At 59.5% G+C, this 17651-nt stretch overlaps 2 protein-coding genes across 5 annotated transcripts in view; one reads left to right on the forward strand and one right to left on the reverse strand.

The window, feature by feature from the left end:
• Nucleotides 1-3832: 3832 nt before the first annotated feature.
• OTUB1 (OTU deubiquitinase, ubiquitin aldehyde binding 1) lies at nucleotides 3833-11381 on the forward strand. 2 transcript variants are annotated; one of them, XM_033860907.1, is made up of 7 exons: nucleotides 3833-3949; nucleotides 5607-5668; nucleotides 5883-5981; nucleotides 10138-10256; nucleotides 10503-10587; nucleotides 10694-10888; nucleotides 11022-11381. In XM_033860907.1, the coding sequence occupies exons 1-7, from the start codon at nucleotides 3892-3894 to the stop codon at nucleotides 11217-11219; spliced, it is 816 nt and encodes a 271-aa protein (XP_033716798.1). In that variant the 5' UTR covers nucleotides 3833-3891; the 3' UTR covers nucleotides 11220-11381. The 2 variants fall into 2 exon arrangements, with proteins under 2 accessions (XP_033716798.1, XP_033716799.1); XM_033860908.2 differs by lacking the exon at nucleotides 3833-3949 and adding an exon at nucleotides 4377-4458.
• Nucleotides 11382-12268: 887 nt separating this feature from the next.
• The window catches only part of MACROD1 (mono-ADP ribosylhydrolase 1), a 152422-nt gene continuing 147039 nt past the window's right edge, over nucleotides 12269-17651 (reverse strand). For 2 of the 3 annotated variants that reach the window (XM_033860910.2, XM_033860909.2), the window contains 6 exons: nucleotides 14186-14302; nucleotides 13576-13697; nucleotides 13421-13451; nucleotides 13163-13236; nucleotides 12705-12786; nucleotides 12269-12413 (listed from right to left, as the gene is read on the reverse strand). In XM_033860910.2, the coding sequence (XP_033716801.1) occupies nucleotides 12376-12413; nucleotides 12705-12786; nucleotides 13163-13236; nucleotides 13421-13451; nucleotides 13576-13697; nucleotides 14186-14302 (464 nt within the window). In that variant the 3' untranslated portion in view covers nucleotides 12269-12375. Of the gene's footprint in view, nucleotides 12414-12580; nucleotides 12618-12704; nucleotides 12787-13162; nucleotides 13237-13420; nucleotides 13452-13575; nucleotides 13698-14185; nucleotides 14303-17651 lie in introns of all 3 variants that reach the window. The other variant, XM_033860911.2, reaches the window with a different exon arrangement.

Here is a 17651-nt window from a genome sequence, read left to right on the forward strand (position 1 = left end):
CTTGGACCACATCTTCCCCTTGTTCTCAGTGGAGCCACTAAGCTTAAATCTGGTCACCTTTCTGTGTCCCTCTCTTATCCCTAACCAAGTCAGAGGCCGAGGGGCCATTCTTTGTAGCAAAAGCAAGGCTCCTTGTGCTCCCGAAGAGCATTTTCTGTGTCTGAGGGTGTCTTGTCAGATCCTGAGTCCGGATGGGTGGAGGTCTGTCCTGATGTGCACACCGGGCGGGGTGGAGGGGTGGGGGGGGTGGTTACAGTCATGGCAGATGATATAATGCACAGAATAGTGGGCTGGGAGGAGGCCTGGCTTTGAGGCCTGGCTTGGCCATTTACTATATGACCTTGAGCAAGTCATTTAGCCTCTCCGGGTCTCAGTTTTCACGATTGTAAAACGAAGGTGGCGATGTGGCAGGAAGAATAATGTCTTCCCCAAGATGTCCGTGCTGCCCTAATCCCTGGAACCTTGTGAATATGTTACCTTCATGGCAAAGGGGACTTTGCAGATGTGATTAAAATTAGGCATGTTGAAATGGGAGGTTATCCCCTGGGCCCAGTGTAATCACATGGGTCCTTAAGGTGGACGGGGAAGGCAGATACTTCGCATCTCAGAGATGCCACCTTGAGGACTCTGCCTGCCTTGGGGCTTTGAAGATGGAGAAAGTTGGCCGTGCTCCAAGGAATGCAGTGGCCTCTAGAAGCTGGGAACAGCTCTCAGTTTACAGCCAGCAAGGACATGAGGACCTCAGCCCCAGAGCTGCAAGAAACTGAATTCTGCTAATAGAATCTGCATGAGTGGGAAGCAGATTCTCCCTCAGAGCCCCTGAAAGGGAACATAGCCTACAGATACCTTGATTTTAGTCTGATGAAACCATTCCAGACCTCTGACCTCTAAGACTGTAAAATTATACATTTGTATTGTTCTAAACCACTAAGCTTGTGGTGATTTGTTGTGACAGCAATAAGGAGACAACTGTGTCACTCTCCCGGTGCTGTGAGGCGCTCAGAGGAGAGCTGGCACCAGTGGCTGGATCCTCAACAGACTTGAGCTGAATTGCAACGTGAGGCATTTGCAGCAGGAAGGTGCCCCACGGAGCGTGGGTGGTGTGAGTCGGGGGGTGGCGGGGCTCTCCCTTTGCCGCCTCTGCCCCTCCTCTGCTTGCTTCCTGCCTTAGGTGGTGTGAACCCTGCAGGCAAGTATCCACCCAGCCAGTGGCCCTGAAGTACAGCCCCTGCTCAGCTTCATCAGCCTGGGTGCACCATCAGAGCCTCCCTAGACCGTGATTTTGGAGCTGGCAGCCTGTGGACCGTTGTGCATTCCTGCAGCGGCATCTCCAGAGGTCCCTTTCTGGGCTGGGCACGCCCCCACGCCTCCCACTTGGGCAGCTGCCTGACTCCCAAGCCTGTCTTGGGAAGGATCACTGGGGCCTCATCTTTGGTGCACCTTGAGCCTTTCTCCTGGCCATGACCCCCCTGTGAGGACTGTGGCTTTCCCAAGGCCCATACCATGTCCTGTTGCCTGGCCCCTTCCCCTGAGAGGTTGGGTGGGCCTGGAAGCCTTGTGGCTCTCTAGGGCCTCTGTGCCATTCCATAAACTCTTCCTCTGTGGCTGAGGTTTCAAAGTCCCTGGGTCCTGGTACGGGGTCTCCTCTCCCTCCACCTGACAGAATCCTAGGGACAGGGGTGTGGGGTCTGGACACGTGCCAAGCCTGTGCAGAGGCATCTGTGCCTTGTCGGTTCTACGGAAAAAGTCCTGAGCTGCTGCCTGTCCCCTTTGTGACTATTTCCAACAGCAGCCTGAACCCAAGCACCAGTGCTGCATATTTCATTATAGGCTTCAGCAGGCAGGACCAGCAGTGCTGGACCATTTCTGGGTTTGCAAATTGGGAGGCAGAGACGTTTATCGTCCGGAGCTATGCTGGTGATTCCTGGCAAATGTGCTGTTGGGTTTTAGACGCTTCAGGATAGAGAATCAAAACCTGAAAATGGTAAAAAGTACCAGGAGAGATGGAATGAGGGTAAGAGAACAGTTATTAACTACTAAATAAATTGGCATGGAAAAGAGTGGGGCAAAAGTTGACCATCCTGGGCTGGATTAAGAGCCAAAGTTTCCCCCTGGGCATTTCCTTCCCATTCTGCCTGACAAGAGGGGGAGAGTGGGCAGCAGGTAGGAGGACCCCTCATTTACACACCCTGCATAGATTGAGGGTGCAGGTCTGTTCCTCAAGCCCCAGACCCTTGTGTGGGAGGGAGGCATTTACTTGGCGTTGGCAGCCTGCCTGCAGTCCAGCACTGGGCCACAGATGGATTCCTTCTCACTCTCCAGAGTGTGAGTTCTCTGTCCCCGCCATTAATCCCAATCCCAACTCCCCCTGAATGCCCCCCACCCCTCAGACTCCCTATCACAGTAAGGAGTGGGGGTAAGGGTGGAGTTGTCTTATAGTTATTTTAAAAATTTTGTAAAGCCAAATAGAAATCAAGTTTTTGTCATCAACTATCTTAGCTCATTTGGTAATACCAGTGCTACTGACTGAAGATCTGATTGGCAGTTACAGATTGCATTGTTAAAATTGGGAAAAGGAATGAACACTTCGGTAGGCATGGAATCCAAACAGGGTGGCCCTTTGCTTCCTTGAGTTTAGAAGCAACCCCAAGGCTCAGTGACCCAATAAATAATAATTTGTAATGCGGCTGGGACACAGACTTGGCATTTGTAGCGTTGCTGTGAGAGAGCCACTGTGGGCTGTGTGGTGAGCCTGGGCACCAAATGCCCCTGCTCCAGGGCTGGATGTAGCTGATAAAGACATTAGATCACATTCCGCTCCTGTATTGTCACGAACCGAGGGATTTGATTGGAGCTCTGGCGCGGCCTTCTCAACTGCTAACAGACCACCTCACTTCATGAAAAAAGGCCCTCCATAGTGAAAAGCTGACAACCAGAGCCCCAGACTGTAACCTCTCTAAATAACAGCATCTTTAGCATCCAAGCCTTGCTACTTTTTAAGTTTTAGTTTTAGATAATTCACAATTTTAATAGAATACACAGAAAGATCCTGTCTACCTTTTATCCGCTTTTACTCTCTGGGTAACATCTTGCATTTGAAACTATAGTACAGAACATTCCAGGATACGTATATATAATCCAGATAAAGAACATTTCCATCTCCATAAGGATTCTCTCCTATTTCCTTTTTACAATCACACCCACCTCCCTGCTGCCCCCTACTCCTCCCTAGCCCTTGGCAACCACTAATCTGTTTTCCATTCTTATCAACTCCTTTCTTAAAAAAACCCAAAAAACCAAACACCCTGATTTTCTCATAACCAGAAGGGCAGGGAGTCCAAAGTTAGGTCCTTGACCCCAAGGGACATGTTCTCCCTGTCGTAAGCGGGACACCAAAGCCCGCTCAGAACCGGGGCTCAGTGGAGAGGGGCGGTGAAGCCCAGGGCTCTGATATTAGCACGGTTCCTGGTCTTCTCCGCCAGGTGATCCTCAATCGCCTGCCACGAGTTCTGGAGCCCGCAGCAGGAATGTTGCCTTGCGTGATTTTAATTTCATCTTCCTGCTTATCTCAATAACACAATCCGCGCTTCAAACTCCAGTGAAAAGAAAACTGAAGTGGCCCCAGGAGACTCTTATCACCACCCGGCACCTTGGGAGCCTGGGAAGATGGAGCCGAGCGAGTGTGCGGGTGGAGGGTGGGTGGGGACTACCTTTCCTTTAACCTACTTCCGCGGCGGCCCCACCGGACTGTGTGCGCCCCTCAGGTGACGGCGCCCGAGGGTATTCCGTTGCTAGGGGCGTTACCAAGGAGGGGCCACGAGGAGGGGCTCTCTTCCGGGAGGAGGGCAACTGGTAACCCGGAAGCGGTCGGCAGTGCGGCGCTGTTTAAAGATGGCGGCGGAGGAACCTCAGCAGCAGAAGCAGGAGCCGCTTGGCAGCGACTCGGAAGGTACCGACCGGGGGAGGGCCGTCCGGCCTGGGCTAGCGGGGGCGATGCTGGATGGCCGGTTCCCGAGGAGAGGCCAGGGGTGGGGCGGCCGGTGGCGAAGCGCGCGGACGGCCCCTTCCTCCGCCACCTCCCCCCCTCCCCCTCACAATGGAAGGAGCCTCTGCGCGACCCCCGGCCGGGCGGGCGGGCGAGCGAGCGGGGCGGGCCCACGGCCTCGGCTCTTCTCCCTCGCTCGCTCCCGGGGCGGGGCCTAGGCCGCCCCGCCCAGCGCCCAGCCCCCTCCGTGCCGGGGCCGGGCGGCGGGCGGCGGGCGCCGGGCTCCCGGGTCCCCAGCTCTCCCGCCCCGGTCCTTGCAGTCAGCCCCGGGCGTCCTCCGGGCCCGGCTGTCCGCCTTCTCCAGAGCCGACCGAGCCCGGAGGGGCGTCGAATTACGCCGGGCTGCGGAGCACAAAGGACTGGGTGGGCCGCTGGGGATGCTGCGGGCGGCCCGGGGTTGTGAGCGGCCGCAGGTGTGTGCCCCTGAGGGCAGCAGCCTTCGTTTCCGGTAGAGCCCCCTCTTCTGGCTTTGCAGCCTCTTTCCGCCTGTCTAGGCATTGTTTTCTTAGACCCCTGAAGAGTTGGACCTTTCAGAACGATCCCACCCTCTTCTTTTCACCCCTGAGTTAGACGCGGGGACTGAGTAGGTCACTAGGGTGGGAGGGACAGCCCTGTTGCGGGGCAGCATAGGGGATGGGTGGAGGCCCAGCTGAGGATCCGGGATGCTCAAGCTCAGAAGGATTGGCCTTAAAAATCATTCCGCACCCACCTCCCATTCTAATCGCACAGTCGAGGGACTGAGCTTTCGGAGACCCAGCCCCCTAGAATGGACTTGTTCAGGATCATGTAAGTTAAGAAAGAGCCAGGGCCAGGATTCAGATCTCCTGGCTCCTCACCAGTGGCTGCTCAGAGCGGGGCCCACAGGGTGGACCTGCCCAGCTCACTGATGAGTATTTAACACTGTGCCTCTAAGGTCGCACCTCCTCATGACACTTCAGTGAAGGGGGAAGGTGGTGGTATTAGTCCCTATTCACAGCTGAGGGTAAGCCTCGGCAGTGAGGTAGCAGAGGAGGGTTATTGTGGTGAAGAGTGCAGGCTTTGAAATTAGACAAACCTGGGTTTGACCACAGGTCTTAGACCTTGGGCAGATTTCTTCACCGGTCTGCATTTGTTTATCTGTAAAATGGGCACCATTAAGAATACCCAGGATGGCAGGTGGAGGAAGGGTGTGATTGAGCAAAGTGCAGGCTCACAGGAAGCTCTCATCCAGCCCAAGACTCTGCCTCCTCATCTTTCTTTCCTCAGGAGACCCTGCCTGGCTCCAGAGCATTCCCAGGCTACTGGGAAGTGATGTTAGAAGGCAGGGAAAGGGTTTGTTAGAGCTTTAAGAGTGTACCTTGGGGGTCGTCACCTTGGCCTCCTCACTTTAAAGATGAGAAAACTAAGGCCCAGGAAGGGAAGGGACTTTGCCAAGATCACACAGTTGGGGTGGAGCAGGGTGTGACGCAGGCTTCCAGATTCCAAGTCTGCTTTCCTCGCCTGCTCTTGTCCTCCGCCCAGGCTGCCTGGAGTGGGGATAGCCAGGGCCCACTGTAATCCTTGGCCTTCTTCCTTCTTCCAGGTGTTAACTGTCTTGCCTACGATGAAGCCATCATGGCTCAGCAGGACCGAATTCAGCAAGAGGTGAGGGGCTGTGGCCAGCGGCCCTACTTTGGGGATGCATAGGGTGGACCTGAGCCCCCTCCTCTCCAGGCTGAGCCGGGTACTAGATACCTTTATGGGGGGCGGTGGTCACTGTGCCACTGGGCTCAGCAGCTCTCATTTAGGTGTTGTGGCTGATAGGTGGGGGTCACTCCGTTCACCTATCAGAACATGATGGATTTCCTGCCCTCTGCAGATTGCTGTGCAGAACCCTCTGGTCTCAGAGCGGCTGGAGCTCTCTGTCCTATACAAAGAGTATGCTGAGGATGACAACATCTATCAACAGAAGATCAAGGTGGGAGCCTGGCTGAGGGGGCAGGGAGAGCTCTCGGGTAGGGACAGGGCGGGAGCGTGCCTGTTTTAGACCTGCTCCTCGCTGGGTCTGGCCTCAGAGAGGGTAGGATGTTGGGGGAGCCCTCTGGTTCACAAGCATGCAGACTCTGGAACCAAAAAGACCTCGATTCAAATCCTGACTGCCACACAGCAGCTGTATCCTCAGCTGCTCCTTCGATGTCTCTGAGCGTGGAGTCTCTGAGTTGTGGGGTCTTCATCTGTGAAATCAGGATGATGAAAGCATCTGCCTACAGGGTGGTTGTGAGGTTGAGGGAGATGATGCCTGTGGGGCCTGGTGCAGGCTGCGGGGAGCTGACGCTTTCAGTGCTCGCAGTGGGGCTGAGAGGGCTGGGGCCGGCTGCGGGATGAGGGTGGCAGCGGGGACACAGTCCTGCATCCTGCTTCCGGGATGTGTGGAGAGGTAGGCAGCAGTGGGGAAAAGGGGCCTACAGACCTTTGTGCAAGGCCCTGCTGCATCACTTACCAACAGGTAAGTCCTTTAACCACTCACTTCCTTCTCTTTGAGCTGGGAGTTTGAAACGTGACAGTATGTGTAAACTGTCTAATTGGCACAGCCTAAGGGTTTAGTATTTTTTATTTTTAAATTTTATTTACTTATTTATTTATTTTGGGCTGCGTTGGATCTTTGTTGCTGCGCACGGGCTTTCTCTAGTTGCGGCGAACGGGGGCTACTCTTCGTTGAGGTGCGTGGGCTTCTCATTGCGGTGGCTTCTCTTGTTGTGGAGTGTGGGCTCTAGGCAGGCGGGCTTCAGTAGTTGTGGCACGCGGGCTCAGTAGTTGTGGCTCGCGGGCTCTAGAGCGCAGGCTCAGTAGTTGTGGCGCACGGGCTTAGTTGCTCCATGGCATGTGGGATCTTCCCGGACCAGGGCTGGAACCCGTGTCCCCTGCATTGGCAGGCGGGTTCTTAACCACTGCACCACCAGGGATGTCCCAGGTTTAGTAAATATTACTCCTTCCCACTCTCCCCCAAAGATCAGAGATGCTTAGAACCTTCCACCTGAAAGGAGGGACCTTTGGGGTTAGCCATTTCAGGGGCCAGTCAGGCAACCCAGGTGATTGAAGGTGGCCGGGTCAGGGGGTGAACAGCCACGCCACAGCTCGGGTCAGCCAGTAGCAGGCAGTAGAAGCTCATGGGGCGGATGGGAGTGTCCATGCCTGTCACTCCATCGGTGCTTCCAAGACAAGCCAGAGGTTATTTTGCTGTAAAATCTCCAGGCTCCTAATAGTCGGCAGCTTGTTCAGATTTAAAATGTGGGGGCCAGACAGTGCACACAGATCCGCTCTGTGCGGCCTGTGGTCTCCTCTGACTCCTTGCTCAGGGCGTTTATGGTTTACCCAAGAGGCCTGTAGAGAGAGGAAAGCACGGGCTCTGGGGCCCAGTAGACCTGGGTTTGAGTCCTGGCTTCACGCCTTCTGTGTGATCTTGGGCAGCACCCTGGGAGGAGGAGGAGGATGGGTACTAGCCCGCCGCAAAGGGCCTGGCAAAGAGTAAGTGCTCAGGACGATTCTGGTCGCTATTCTGGTAGCGGCAGTGATTTGGGCTCTTTGTACACATTTTGCCCCGTTCATTTAACATTTCTGAGCACATACTGTGGGCCAGGCACTGTTTTAGGTGCTGGAGATAGAGTGATGACTACAGCTGTCAACTCCCGCCCTCAAGGTGATGGTTCATAGTGGAAAGACAGCCATTAAATGAGAGGTAACCCTAGTGTATGTCAGAGGTGGTAGGTGCTGTGGAGAAAAGTGAAGCGGGACGAGGAGATCAGGAGTGGGAGGGTTTGTGGTTTTATTTTTTTAATTTTTATTTTTTATAAACTTATTTATTTATTGCTGTGTTGGGTCTTTGTTGCTGTGCGCAAGCTTTCTCTAGTTGCTGCAAGTGGGGGCTACTCTTTGTTGCAGTACGTTTGCTTATCATTGTGGTGGCTTCTCTTGTTGCAGAGCATGGTCTCTAGGCATGTGGGCTTCAGTAGTTGTGGGCTTGGGCTCAGTAGTTGTGGCTCACGGGCGGGCTTAGTTGCTCCGCGGCATGTGGGAGCTTCCCGGACCAGGGCTCGAACCCACGTCGCCTGCATTGGCAGGCGGATTCTTAAGCGCTGCGCCACGAAGGAAGTCCCCGGGTTTGTGGTTTTAAATATGGGGGTGTGTGAGTAATGAACTGAGAGGCAAGGGAGCAAGCTGGCGTGGCCGGCTGGGCAGAGCTGGGTGGGGGCCAGTGTGGCTGGAGCAGAGCGGGTAGGAGATGTGGGGGATGGAGCCGAGAAAGGACTCGGAGGGAGCTGAGTATTTAATGGGTTTCTCTGGTCGATGGTGGCCTGGGTGGGGATAGACTGAGCAGTGAGGTGGAGGCAGGGAGACCTGTGCGGAGGCTTGTGCAATAAAACCGGCTGGAGATGGAGGGAGGGCCAGGGCGGCTGAGTGGCCCAGGTGAGTAGCGGTTGGATGCGGGCACAGCCGAAAGGGTCTGCTGCTGGGTTGGATGGGGTGTGAGGGTGGAGTCGGCAGTGGCTGGGAGGTTTTGGCTCCGCAGCTGAAAGGTGGAGGGCGGGCAGTTGAGGGGAGGCCGGGAGGAGGTCAGGAGCTGCCTGTTGGCTGGGTCGGTCTGAGGCGGTGGAGGCGATGCAGTTGGGTGTGAGTCGAAGTTGGAGTTGAGGGCCAAGAAGGGGGCGGGTGAAGAGTTACGTTTGAATCCCATGAGCCGTGAGGTCAGGAGAGCGAGTAGAGCTGACGCTGAAGCTGCCCCAGGCCTGAGCAGGTTGTGCTGTTCACAGGGCAGGGGCTGTGGACGGCCTGTGGCGTGGTTGTCTTCTGGCAGGTGACACGTGGGCTCTTGAGGAGGGTGCGCTGTGGTTTGGTGGCCCCGTGACCACCACAGGTTAGATGAGGAGGGGCAGCGGTGAGGTTGGAGGACATGGAGAGGGTGGGCCCGGCAGCACGTGAAGGGAGGACGCAAGTGGGGCGGATGCATCACCGGCTGGTCTGGGGAGGAGTGGGTTCGACCTTAGGGCTTAGGAGGCCATCCGTGACCTTCACTAGAGTAAAAGCCTGCTGGGATGGAGTTCACAGCAGAAGAGAAATGGAGACAGTGGGCACACATGGCTTCACTAGAAGCCCTAGAGAAATTGGGTGGTAGCTGGAAAGGAGTTCACGGGAAGCAGAGCGTGTTTTTCGAAGGGAGAACTGGTCTTGGGTTTATATGCTGATGGGTCTAAACGTGTCGGGAGAGAGAAATTGATGATGCAGGAGGAGAATCCAAGAGAGGGGCGGCTCTGGTGGCCGCCTCAGACCCTCCGAGGATAGAGAGAGAGGCCGTGGGTGGGTGTGCTGCGGGGGCCGAGGGGCCTCAGTCGGAGAGGAAGCAGGGTCATCGGGAAGGTGACTCGGGGGGGCTTCAGGAGAACGGAGAAGGTATGAGATAGGAGAAGGGGAGGGGCCCAGGCCGGGGGAGTGAGGCCTGCTTGCCAGACAGCACTGAGGGCCAGACACACACACACGCACGCACGCATGCACACACGCACACACACACTCTGCTCATAGGAGAGGTTCAGCAGGCGGAAGAAGTTCCATTGAGCTGAGGCGGAAACTGGAAAAGAGCAAACCAGGACCTGTGAGCGGGTGGGTGGAGACTAGACGGGGGTGAGGGAGGCCGTTTCCCACCCTGAGGCTGTGTGGTAGGGGCCTCAGGTGTGGCGCGACGCCCCATACCCTAACTTGCTTGCCCTGGAGCTCTCAGGGTTTGAAAGACTGTTCACTGGAAAAGCTGTGTCGGTCAGGGACCCATTCTCTTGCCTGTTTTTATGAAACAGCAGCCCTTCAGGCCCAGCAGCGTGGCATACCCATTGGCTGGTGACCACTTCGGTGACCCGTGCACCCAGTGTGTCCATGACTCAGTTTCCTGGGGCTTTGGGGGCTCCTGGCAGTGGGTTGCTAAGTGAGCCCCCACCCCAGAGTCAGCAGCCAAGGCTGCCAGGTGGCTGCTTGGAGCTCAGTTGCCACCCGCTCTGGTGTGACCTTTCTTGGGGGGGTTTCCTTGGCCCGCCATGGTTCTGGCCTGATGTTGACGGGCGCGGGGTGGGCTGGGGGCTGCCTCTCCGCAGGACCTCCACAAAAAGTACTCATACATCCGCAAGACCAGGCCTGATGGAAACTGCTTCTATCGAGCTTTCGGATTCTCCCACTTGGAGGCGCTGCTGGATGACAGGAAGGAATTGCAGCGGTGAGGAGGGTGGCCACTTGGGCACAATGGAAGCAGGTAGGGGAGGGTTCCGTGAAGGGCTTGTGGGCCCCCTCCTCCCTCTTGATGACTGGGAGGTGTGCTTCCACCTGAGGCCCAATGACGGGCTGGGCCTCTGCTTGGGGCTTCCGTCAGTGGCCAGCCCCCCACCCCTGGGCTGGTCTCTCTGGGCCCCTGCTCTGCTGGCCTAGGAGCTCATGCCAGCCTCTTTTTCCCTTCCATCCACAGGTTCAAGGCCGTGTCCGCCAAGAGCAAAGAGGACCTGGTGTCCCAGGGCTTCACTGAGTTCACAATTGAGGATTTCCATAACACGGTGAGCCCAGCCACCCGATCAGCCAGAGTGGAGGGGGGTGGCCTGGCTGTGGCAGGGTTGACCCATCTCCTCCCTCATCTTGCCCTCTGTCCCCCTCGGGTGGCAGTTCATGGACCTGATCGAGCAGGTGGAGAAGCAGACCTCAGTGGCCGACCTGCTGGCCTCCTTCAACGACCAGAGCACCTCGGACTACCTGGTGGTCTACCTGCGGCTGCTCACCTCGGGCTACCTGCAGCGCGAGAGCAAGTTCTTTGAGCACTTCATCGAGGGTGGCCGGACCGTCAAGGAGTTCTGCCAGCAGGTGCTGCCCCCTCCCCACTCCTCAGACTTGGGCTCTTCTTTTCTCTCGTGCCTCGGGTGGGGAGCCCCGGGCCGGGGTTGGGGGGACGGGGGAGGGGCGCCGAGACGCAGGCTGAGCCGCCCCTGTGCCTCAGGAGGTGGAGCCCATGTGCAAGGAGAGCGACCACATCCACATCATCGCCCTGGCCCAGGCGCTCAGCGTCTCCATCCAGGTGGAGTACATGGACCGCGGCGAGGGCGGCACCACCAACCCCCACATCTTCCCCGAGGGCTCCGAGCCCAAGGTCTACCTTCTCTACCGGCCTGGACACTACGATATCCTCTACAAATAGGGCCGGCCCCGGCCTGCCGCTGCCCTGCCTGCCCTCCCCTCTGCCAGGCGCTAGACATGTACAGAGGTTTTTTTTGTGGTTGTAAATGGTCATACTTCACTCCCCACCCCCTTCCCTGTCATACGACCTTCCGTGTTTTATTAAAGGGGACGCTGGTGGTGAGCCACGTGTGTGCGTGTCCCTGCTCTGCTGCTGCCCACCTGGCTGCTCTGTGTCTGGCTGCCCCCCTTCCCCTCAGGTGGGTTCCTCTCAGCCTTCCACCTGTCCACCCCCAAGCTTCCCCGCCAGGAGCAGTTTTGAGGGGGCTAGGCCTCTTGGGGACCCCTTCTGCTTATTGGGGTTCTGCTTCCTTCCCTTGAGGCTCTGCCCCTTCCCTTTTTAGCTGGCCAGGGGCTTCCATGGGGATGTGGAAGTTCCTCAGAGACTTGCCCAGGGACCCAGGACCACCAGAGCTTCAAGCTGCCCCCCCCCATAGGCCCCGCCTCCACCCTGCTGTCCTGGCCAGGGCCTGGGTTGCCTGCCCTCCATCAGGGGTCTGCATGGTGGAGGAGTCCCGGGTGGAGAGGGCCGGCGTGATGGTGGGGCCTGGCTCAGGGCAGGTGGAGGAGCGGGGGCACCCCAGAGCACCCCAGGTGGTGCCAACCAGGCGGGGGAGGGGCAGTCCTCAAGCCTGCGCTTGGTCCTCCATGCCCAGGCCTAGTGGGGCTCGCCAGGCCACCATTCTCTCTGCACCCCTCCCCTCGGCCTGCTGCCTGTGCCTGCTTTGCACCCCCACTGCTTGGGCCGCGGTGTCTGCATCGCCTTCCTTTTTGCCTTCACCTCTTCTCTTCCCCCCGGCACATGTGGGGTCTCGGCCCCCAGGCTGTGAGCTCCTTGGGGGCAGGCCCTCAATAAATGTGAAGTGCTGCTGCCCACCTCTGCTGTCCGGCCAGTGCCTCCACCTGCCTAGCTCACCAAGAGCTCTCGCCAGCCCCTTTAAGCCAAAGCACCTGTCCACACCTGGGCTGCTTCCCTCACCCGCCCCCAGCCAGGGCTGGGACAGTAGGAGCTGCAACAGTAGTGGTCTTTATTAGAATAGAGGCTGCTGAGGGGGCAGGGGGCGGAGGGAAAGAATAGGGTGGCCAAGCCAGGCCCTGCTGCAGGCTTCCGCGACTTCTTAGAGCTGGGAGCGCGGTCCGGTAGGCCCAGACGAGTCTGTGGGCAAAGCCAGTAGGTCAGAGCATGTGGGCTGTGGGCCTCCCCTAGCTTCCCAGGCTTGCCTCCCTGGCTTCCCTGCGTGGGGGTGAGTGGAGCGCGGGGTGAGCGGGTGTGTTAGTGGGCACGTTAGTGGGCAGCCACACGGAGGGCCAGGCCCTGCTTACCAGTCCTGGTCAGGGTAGGCGGCGGGCTGCCATCACGCTGGAAGGCAGAGGACAGTGAGAGCCCGCCCGGGGTGGATGTGGGCGGGGCAGGGGCTGGCCGGGGCGCGCACCACGGGGTACGTACCGACAGGGAAGTAGTGGGGGAAGCGTTGCCGGTAGATGTTTTCGTCCTTCTCCAGGAACACGCATATGATGAGCCGGTCCACCTGCGCCAGGGCCTGTTCAGCCTGGGCGGAAACCACCCACACCCCGGCTCCCCGGCTCCCCGGTCTTAACACCGCCCCGTCCCAGCAGGTTTGCACCTGCCTCGCCCTTCGGGCGCTCTTCGACCTGAGTTTAGAGCTCAGGCTGCAGAAGGGGGTCATGGTGTGGTGTGCTATTGCCTTCTCGCACTACCCTGCGCCCTGGTTGCCGGGGAGGAAACAGCCCCGAGGAAAGGAGAGGGGACGCAGAGAGCAGTGGCAAGGCCTGAACCCCATGTGCCCAGCACTCTGTACGTGGCTGGTGGGGCTGGTCAGCGGGGCCGGGCTGCGCCCCTCCACCCACCCCCGTCTGGTCCTCTTGGCTGGGCCCAGGGCTCACCTTGTCCTTGTGCTGCTCTAGCCACTCGCGCAACGTGGTCAGCACTACCTCGGCCGCCGCCTCGTTGGGGTAGCCTGCGGACCGGGCCCGGTGGGGCGGGAGTGAGTGCCAAGCTCCCACCCGTCCGTCGCGCTTCGCCTCGGCTCCCACCCACCGCCGTACCGGGCCCCTCCCCCTGCCCCGCCCTCCCGGGCCCCTCCCTGCGTCTGGGCCCACCCGCTGCCCACCCACGCCCTTCCTCCTCTAGACCCCACTCACCAAACACTCCTGTGGAGATACAGGGGAACGCCTAGGGTGGGGGGGGGGGTGAGAAGAGATTGGGGACCGCGTCACTCTCCGCTCCGCCTCCCGCCAGGCCGTGCCCCGCCCCCGGCTTCACGTCGCCCCCGCCCCCGCCGCCTGGCGCCCCTCACCACCGAGCGGAGCCGGTGCTCCAGCAGCAGGTCGAGGCTGCTCAGGTAGCAGCTGCGGAGCTCGGCAGCCTGGCTGGCGCTGGGCTCTCCGTGGGCGATGGGTCCCACCGTGTGGATGACATCTGTGGGAGGCGACGGGATCAGACCGGCCGGGGGCTCCGTGCGGTCCTCGGCTTTCCCTCCTGCCGGCCTGGGCCCTGGAGCGGACAGGAAACAAGCCCCCTCCTCCCCAAGTTCTGAGGCTCCCCGGGGAGGGGCCCCACCCAGGTCGGCACACAGGTGTACCCTCGAGCCTCAGTTCACGCTTCCACAGACACAGGCAGGCCCACGCTGAGCCCCTCCCCACATCTGTAGGCAGCCGGCTGAGGCAATGGGTAGTTGCCTCCTTAGCTCTTACCCTCCAAGTCCTGGCCCCTCCCCAGCCTCCACGCATCCCCTCCCGCCACCGGCTTCCTGGGGAAGGCGAGGAGGGGCCAGATCCTGGCACTTCAGAAGTGCCCCGAGGAGGCCTCCAGCAATTCTGTGGAGCGTGCACCCCTAACCCCCAGTTACAGCACTCACACAGGCGCCCAGTCTGCGCCCCACCGGGGTGGGGGTGTCGGGGACTCACACTTGGCCGGCAGCCGGTAGCCGCAGGTGATCTTGGCCTTGCCGGTCTCGCAGCTCTGAAGGGTCCTGCACTCGTCGGTGAGGAGGGGTCCAGCGGCCCGGTGGATGCAGCCGTCCACTGCAGGGGACGGGGCAGTGAGCCTTGGGGTTCCCTGCCGCACGCCTGAGCCCGTTTTACAGAGAAGGCCGAGGCCCACAGACCGAATACTCCCGATCCCCTGGCTGTGCTGGGACTCGCAGGGCACCTCGCCTTTCTCCCGCGGCCTCCAGACGCTCCCTCACCACTCCACCCCCTACCCCCACCCCTGGTCCACACTTGTTTCACGTCTAGGGAAATCGAGGCGGAGACAGGGGCCAAAGCGGGCCCCGGCGGGAGCCGGCGCAGACCGGCCGGCAGGGGGCGCGCCCGGCCCGCCCTGCTCTTTCCTGGGCTCTTGGCAGGGACGCGGGAGGGGTTGGGGTCTCTCCGGGCCGAGGTGGCTCCGAGAGGCAGGGTCCGGGACGGCAGGAATCGCAGCCCGAGCCGGGCTAGGGGTAAGTCCGCCTTCCCGGCTCCGGCCCGGACGCGCCGCGGGGCCCGCTACCAGTCGCCGCCTCCGCGCCAGGAGCCCAGAGTGCCAAGGGCGACCTCTCAAGGCGAGGCCCCTCGGACCTACTTTACAAACTCTAAGACCCACTTTACAGACGCGGAAACTGAGGCCACCTAGTTATAAGAGGCAGATCCGATCCCGGCCTTGAGCTAGGTCTTCCAGCTCCTTCCCTGCGCCACGCGGGGAAGGTGATCCGGGCCGCGCAGATGTCTCCGGGAGTGCACCCCAGCTCGTTAACGAGCCGCCTCGTTAGTGCATCCGGCTTAATTGGGGCCGGGCCTGGGCTTGTTTATCCGAGGGCGGCTCTGGGGCTTCGCTAGCGACCTTGGGGACCTGGACCCCGATAAACAACTTGGGCGCAGGCCTAAGAGACTCTTCTCCTGTCCGACCTCGCTCCCTCCCGCGGCGCCGAGGGACAGGCGGGGTTTGGCCTTGTCCCTCATTGGCCCCGCCGCACCTTGTTAAGCCCTTTCCCCGCTCCCAGATCGTCCACTGCCTCATCTGATAATTAGGCACAGTGACCGCGCCGCCCCCCGCACCCCCCACACCCCGGCCTCAGGGGAGGCGTTAACAACCTGGCCAGGAGAACATGACCCGCCTCTGGCAGGTCCCCAGCTCCGATTGCACCCTAGGCCTGTGTCAGGGGCTTCTTGGACACGGAGCTCAATGCTCTGCAGCAGGAAAGGACTATCATTTCCTCATTTTACAGATGCGCAAACTGAGGCCCCAGCTCCTTCATCACAGCCCCACCCTCAGCATCTTGGCACAGGACCAGGGACACCAACTGGACCACCCCCTTTTCTTCTGTTTTCTTTTATGCGCTGTGAGGCCAATTAAACCTAATTTTGCGACTTCACTCAGGGATGGCACCAGGCGATTTCCCAGAGCGCCCCAGGCGTGGGGGTGGGCAGGTGGGGTAGAGGAGTTGGGGGGAACCCGGGGAGGGAATCTGGGACTGGGTCCCCCGCCTCCTCCTCTTGGGCAGACATGAGGATTGCGGCACCCAATGGGAGGGGGCAGAGAGTGGGGCCCTGGGCTGTGTGTCCAAGGTGTGGCACAGTGGGTGTACAGCATCCACGTGCAGTGTGTCTGTCCCGGGTGGGGGTGCCAGGCGACCCACCCAGCACGGTGTGCCACAGCAGGGGCTGTGGAGCTGCGCAGCCTGGGTTCAGATGCCAGCTCTGCCAGTCACATTTGTGTGACCCAGGGCACTTAACCTCTCTGGACCTCGACTGCCCCATCTGTAAAATGGGATAATAGTAGTACCCACCTCATAGGAGTATTGGAAGGATTAAGTTAATTCCTGTAACGTGCTTAAGGCATGAGTGAAGGCGACGCCAGTGTTGGCTATTACTAGGTCAGTGAGACTGTATGGGCAGGTGCCCAACGTGTATACCAGGGAGCAGGGTGGGAAGTAGCGTCCAGGGCGTACGGGGTTAGCACAGGGACCTGCCGGAGCCGGCTCACCTGGGGACCTCCCAGCCCTGCCCCAGTGGTCTCATCCACTTCCCACCTGGTTGCCTGCCATCTCCCCGTGCTGTCCACCCTGCAGGCAACCTTGGCCCACTGTGGGGGCCGTGTGAAAGTGGCGCTCAGCGAGCTCTGTGTTTGAGGGACTTATTGTTTCCTGCAGAAGCGACAGGCCTGCAGCCAAGCCTTTGGGGCTGACCTGGGGGCATGAGGGGGTAGGAGGAGGGAGGAATTGGCGCTGGCAGAGCCCCCGGGCTGGAGTCCCCCGAGCAGCATACAGAACGGGGCCGGGGCCGTGTGCAGGTGTCCAGGGAGCAGTTCTCCCAACGCAGAGCTGAGGGACAGGCCCGGGGTTCCACCCCTGCTCACCCTTCCCCCAAGAAGCCAGCGCCCAGACTAGCCCTGGCACTCAGGGTTTCAGCAGCCAGGCCCCCTCCTGCCCCCACTCCCTGTCCACACAGCAGCCTGTGGCTCTCCCATCCCTGAGTGCCAGAGGAGGCCCCCAGCCCAAAGGGCTGCCCCTTCCCATGTCTCCCACCATGACCTGTACCTCCCCTGGCTCTGACCCCCAGGCCCGGTCCCAGCTCTTCCTTGGGCTAAGCTGAGCCCTGGAGACCAGAAGGAGGAGGCTTCCTGGGGTCCCATCCAAAGACAATGTCCTTCCTCCCCACTCCCCACCTGACCCTGGGGCAGCTGGCCCTTGGGTCTGCCTGGTTAGGGGGTGCCCCAGTTCATACCAATTAACCCTCGGTCCCCTCCCTGGTCAGCCACATCCAAAAACCCTCTAAAGCAACTATACTCCAAAAACAGTTTAAAAAACAAACCCCAAATCCCTCAAAGCTCCAACCTGACCCCCACCTCACTCCGAGTCAGCAGAAAACCTGAGGTCTCTCCTGGGGAGACTGAGCCCACATGGGTGGTAGGGGCTTCCTCAGATGTCCCTCCACTAAGGTCAGGGCTGAACCCTTCCTCTCCTGGACGATGGCCCTAAGGCCACTCTGCCTCCCTCCTCAGCCTCTGCCTTGCTCTTCCACCTTTAAGGTCCTAGGTCTGGCTCCTTAATTTCAGCCTCAACAGCTTCTTTTTTTTTTTTTTTTTTTCTTTTTTTTTTGCGGTACGCAGGCCTCTCACTGTTGTGGCCTCTCCCGTTGCGGAGCACAGGCTCCGGACGCGCAGGCTCAGCGGCCATGGCTCACGGGCCCAGCCGCTCCGCGGCACGTGGGATCTTCCCAGACCGGGGCACGAACCCACGTCCCCTGCATTGGCAGGCGGACTCTCAACCACTGCGCCACCATGGAAGCCCTTTTTTTTTTTTTAATAAATTTTTTAAAAATTTACTTATTTTTATCTTTGTCTGCCTTGGGTCTTTGTTGCTGCACGCGGGCTTTTATCTCTAGTTGCAGCGAG

This window comes from Tursiops truncatus, chromosome 8 (assembly GCF_011762595.2).
Source record: "Tursiops truncatus isolate mTurTru1 chromosome 8, mTurTru1.mat.Y, whole genome shotgun sequence".
NCBI classification, from domain to species: Eukaryota; Metazoa; Chordata; class Mammalia; order Artiodactyla; family Delphinidae; genus Tursiops; species Tursiops truncatus.

Coding starts and splice junctions, on each gene's coding strand:
- OTUB1 (XM_033860907.1), top strand. CDS start 3,892: ATGGCGGCGGAGGAACCTCAGCAGCAGAAGCAGGAGCCGCTTGGCAGC. Junction 10,257..10,502: donor GACAGGAAGGAATTGCAGCG/GTGAGGAGGGTG, acceptor TTCCATCCACAG/GTTCAAGGCCGTGTCCGCCA. Junction 10,588..10,693: donor TTGAGGATTTCCATAACACG/GTGAGCCCAGCC, acceptor CTCGGGTGGCAG/TTCATGGACCTGATCGAGCA.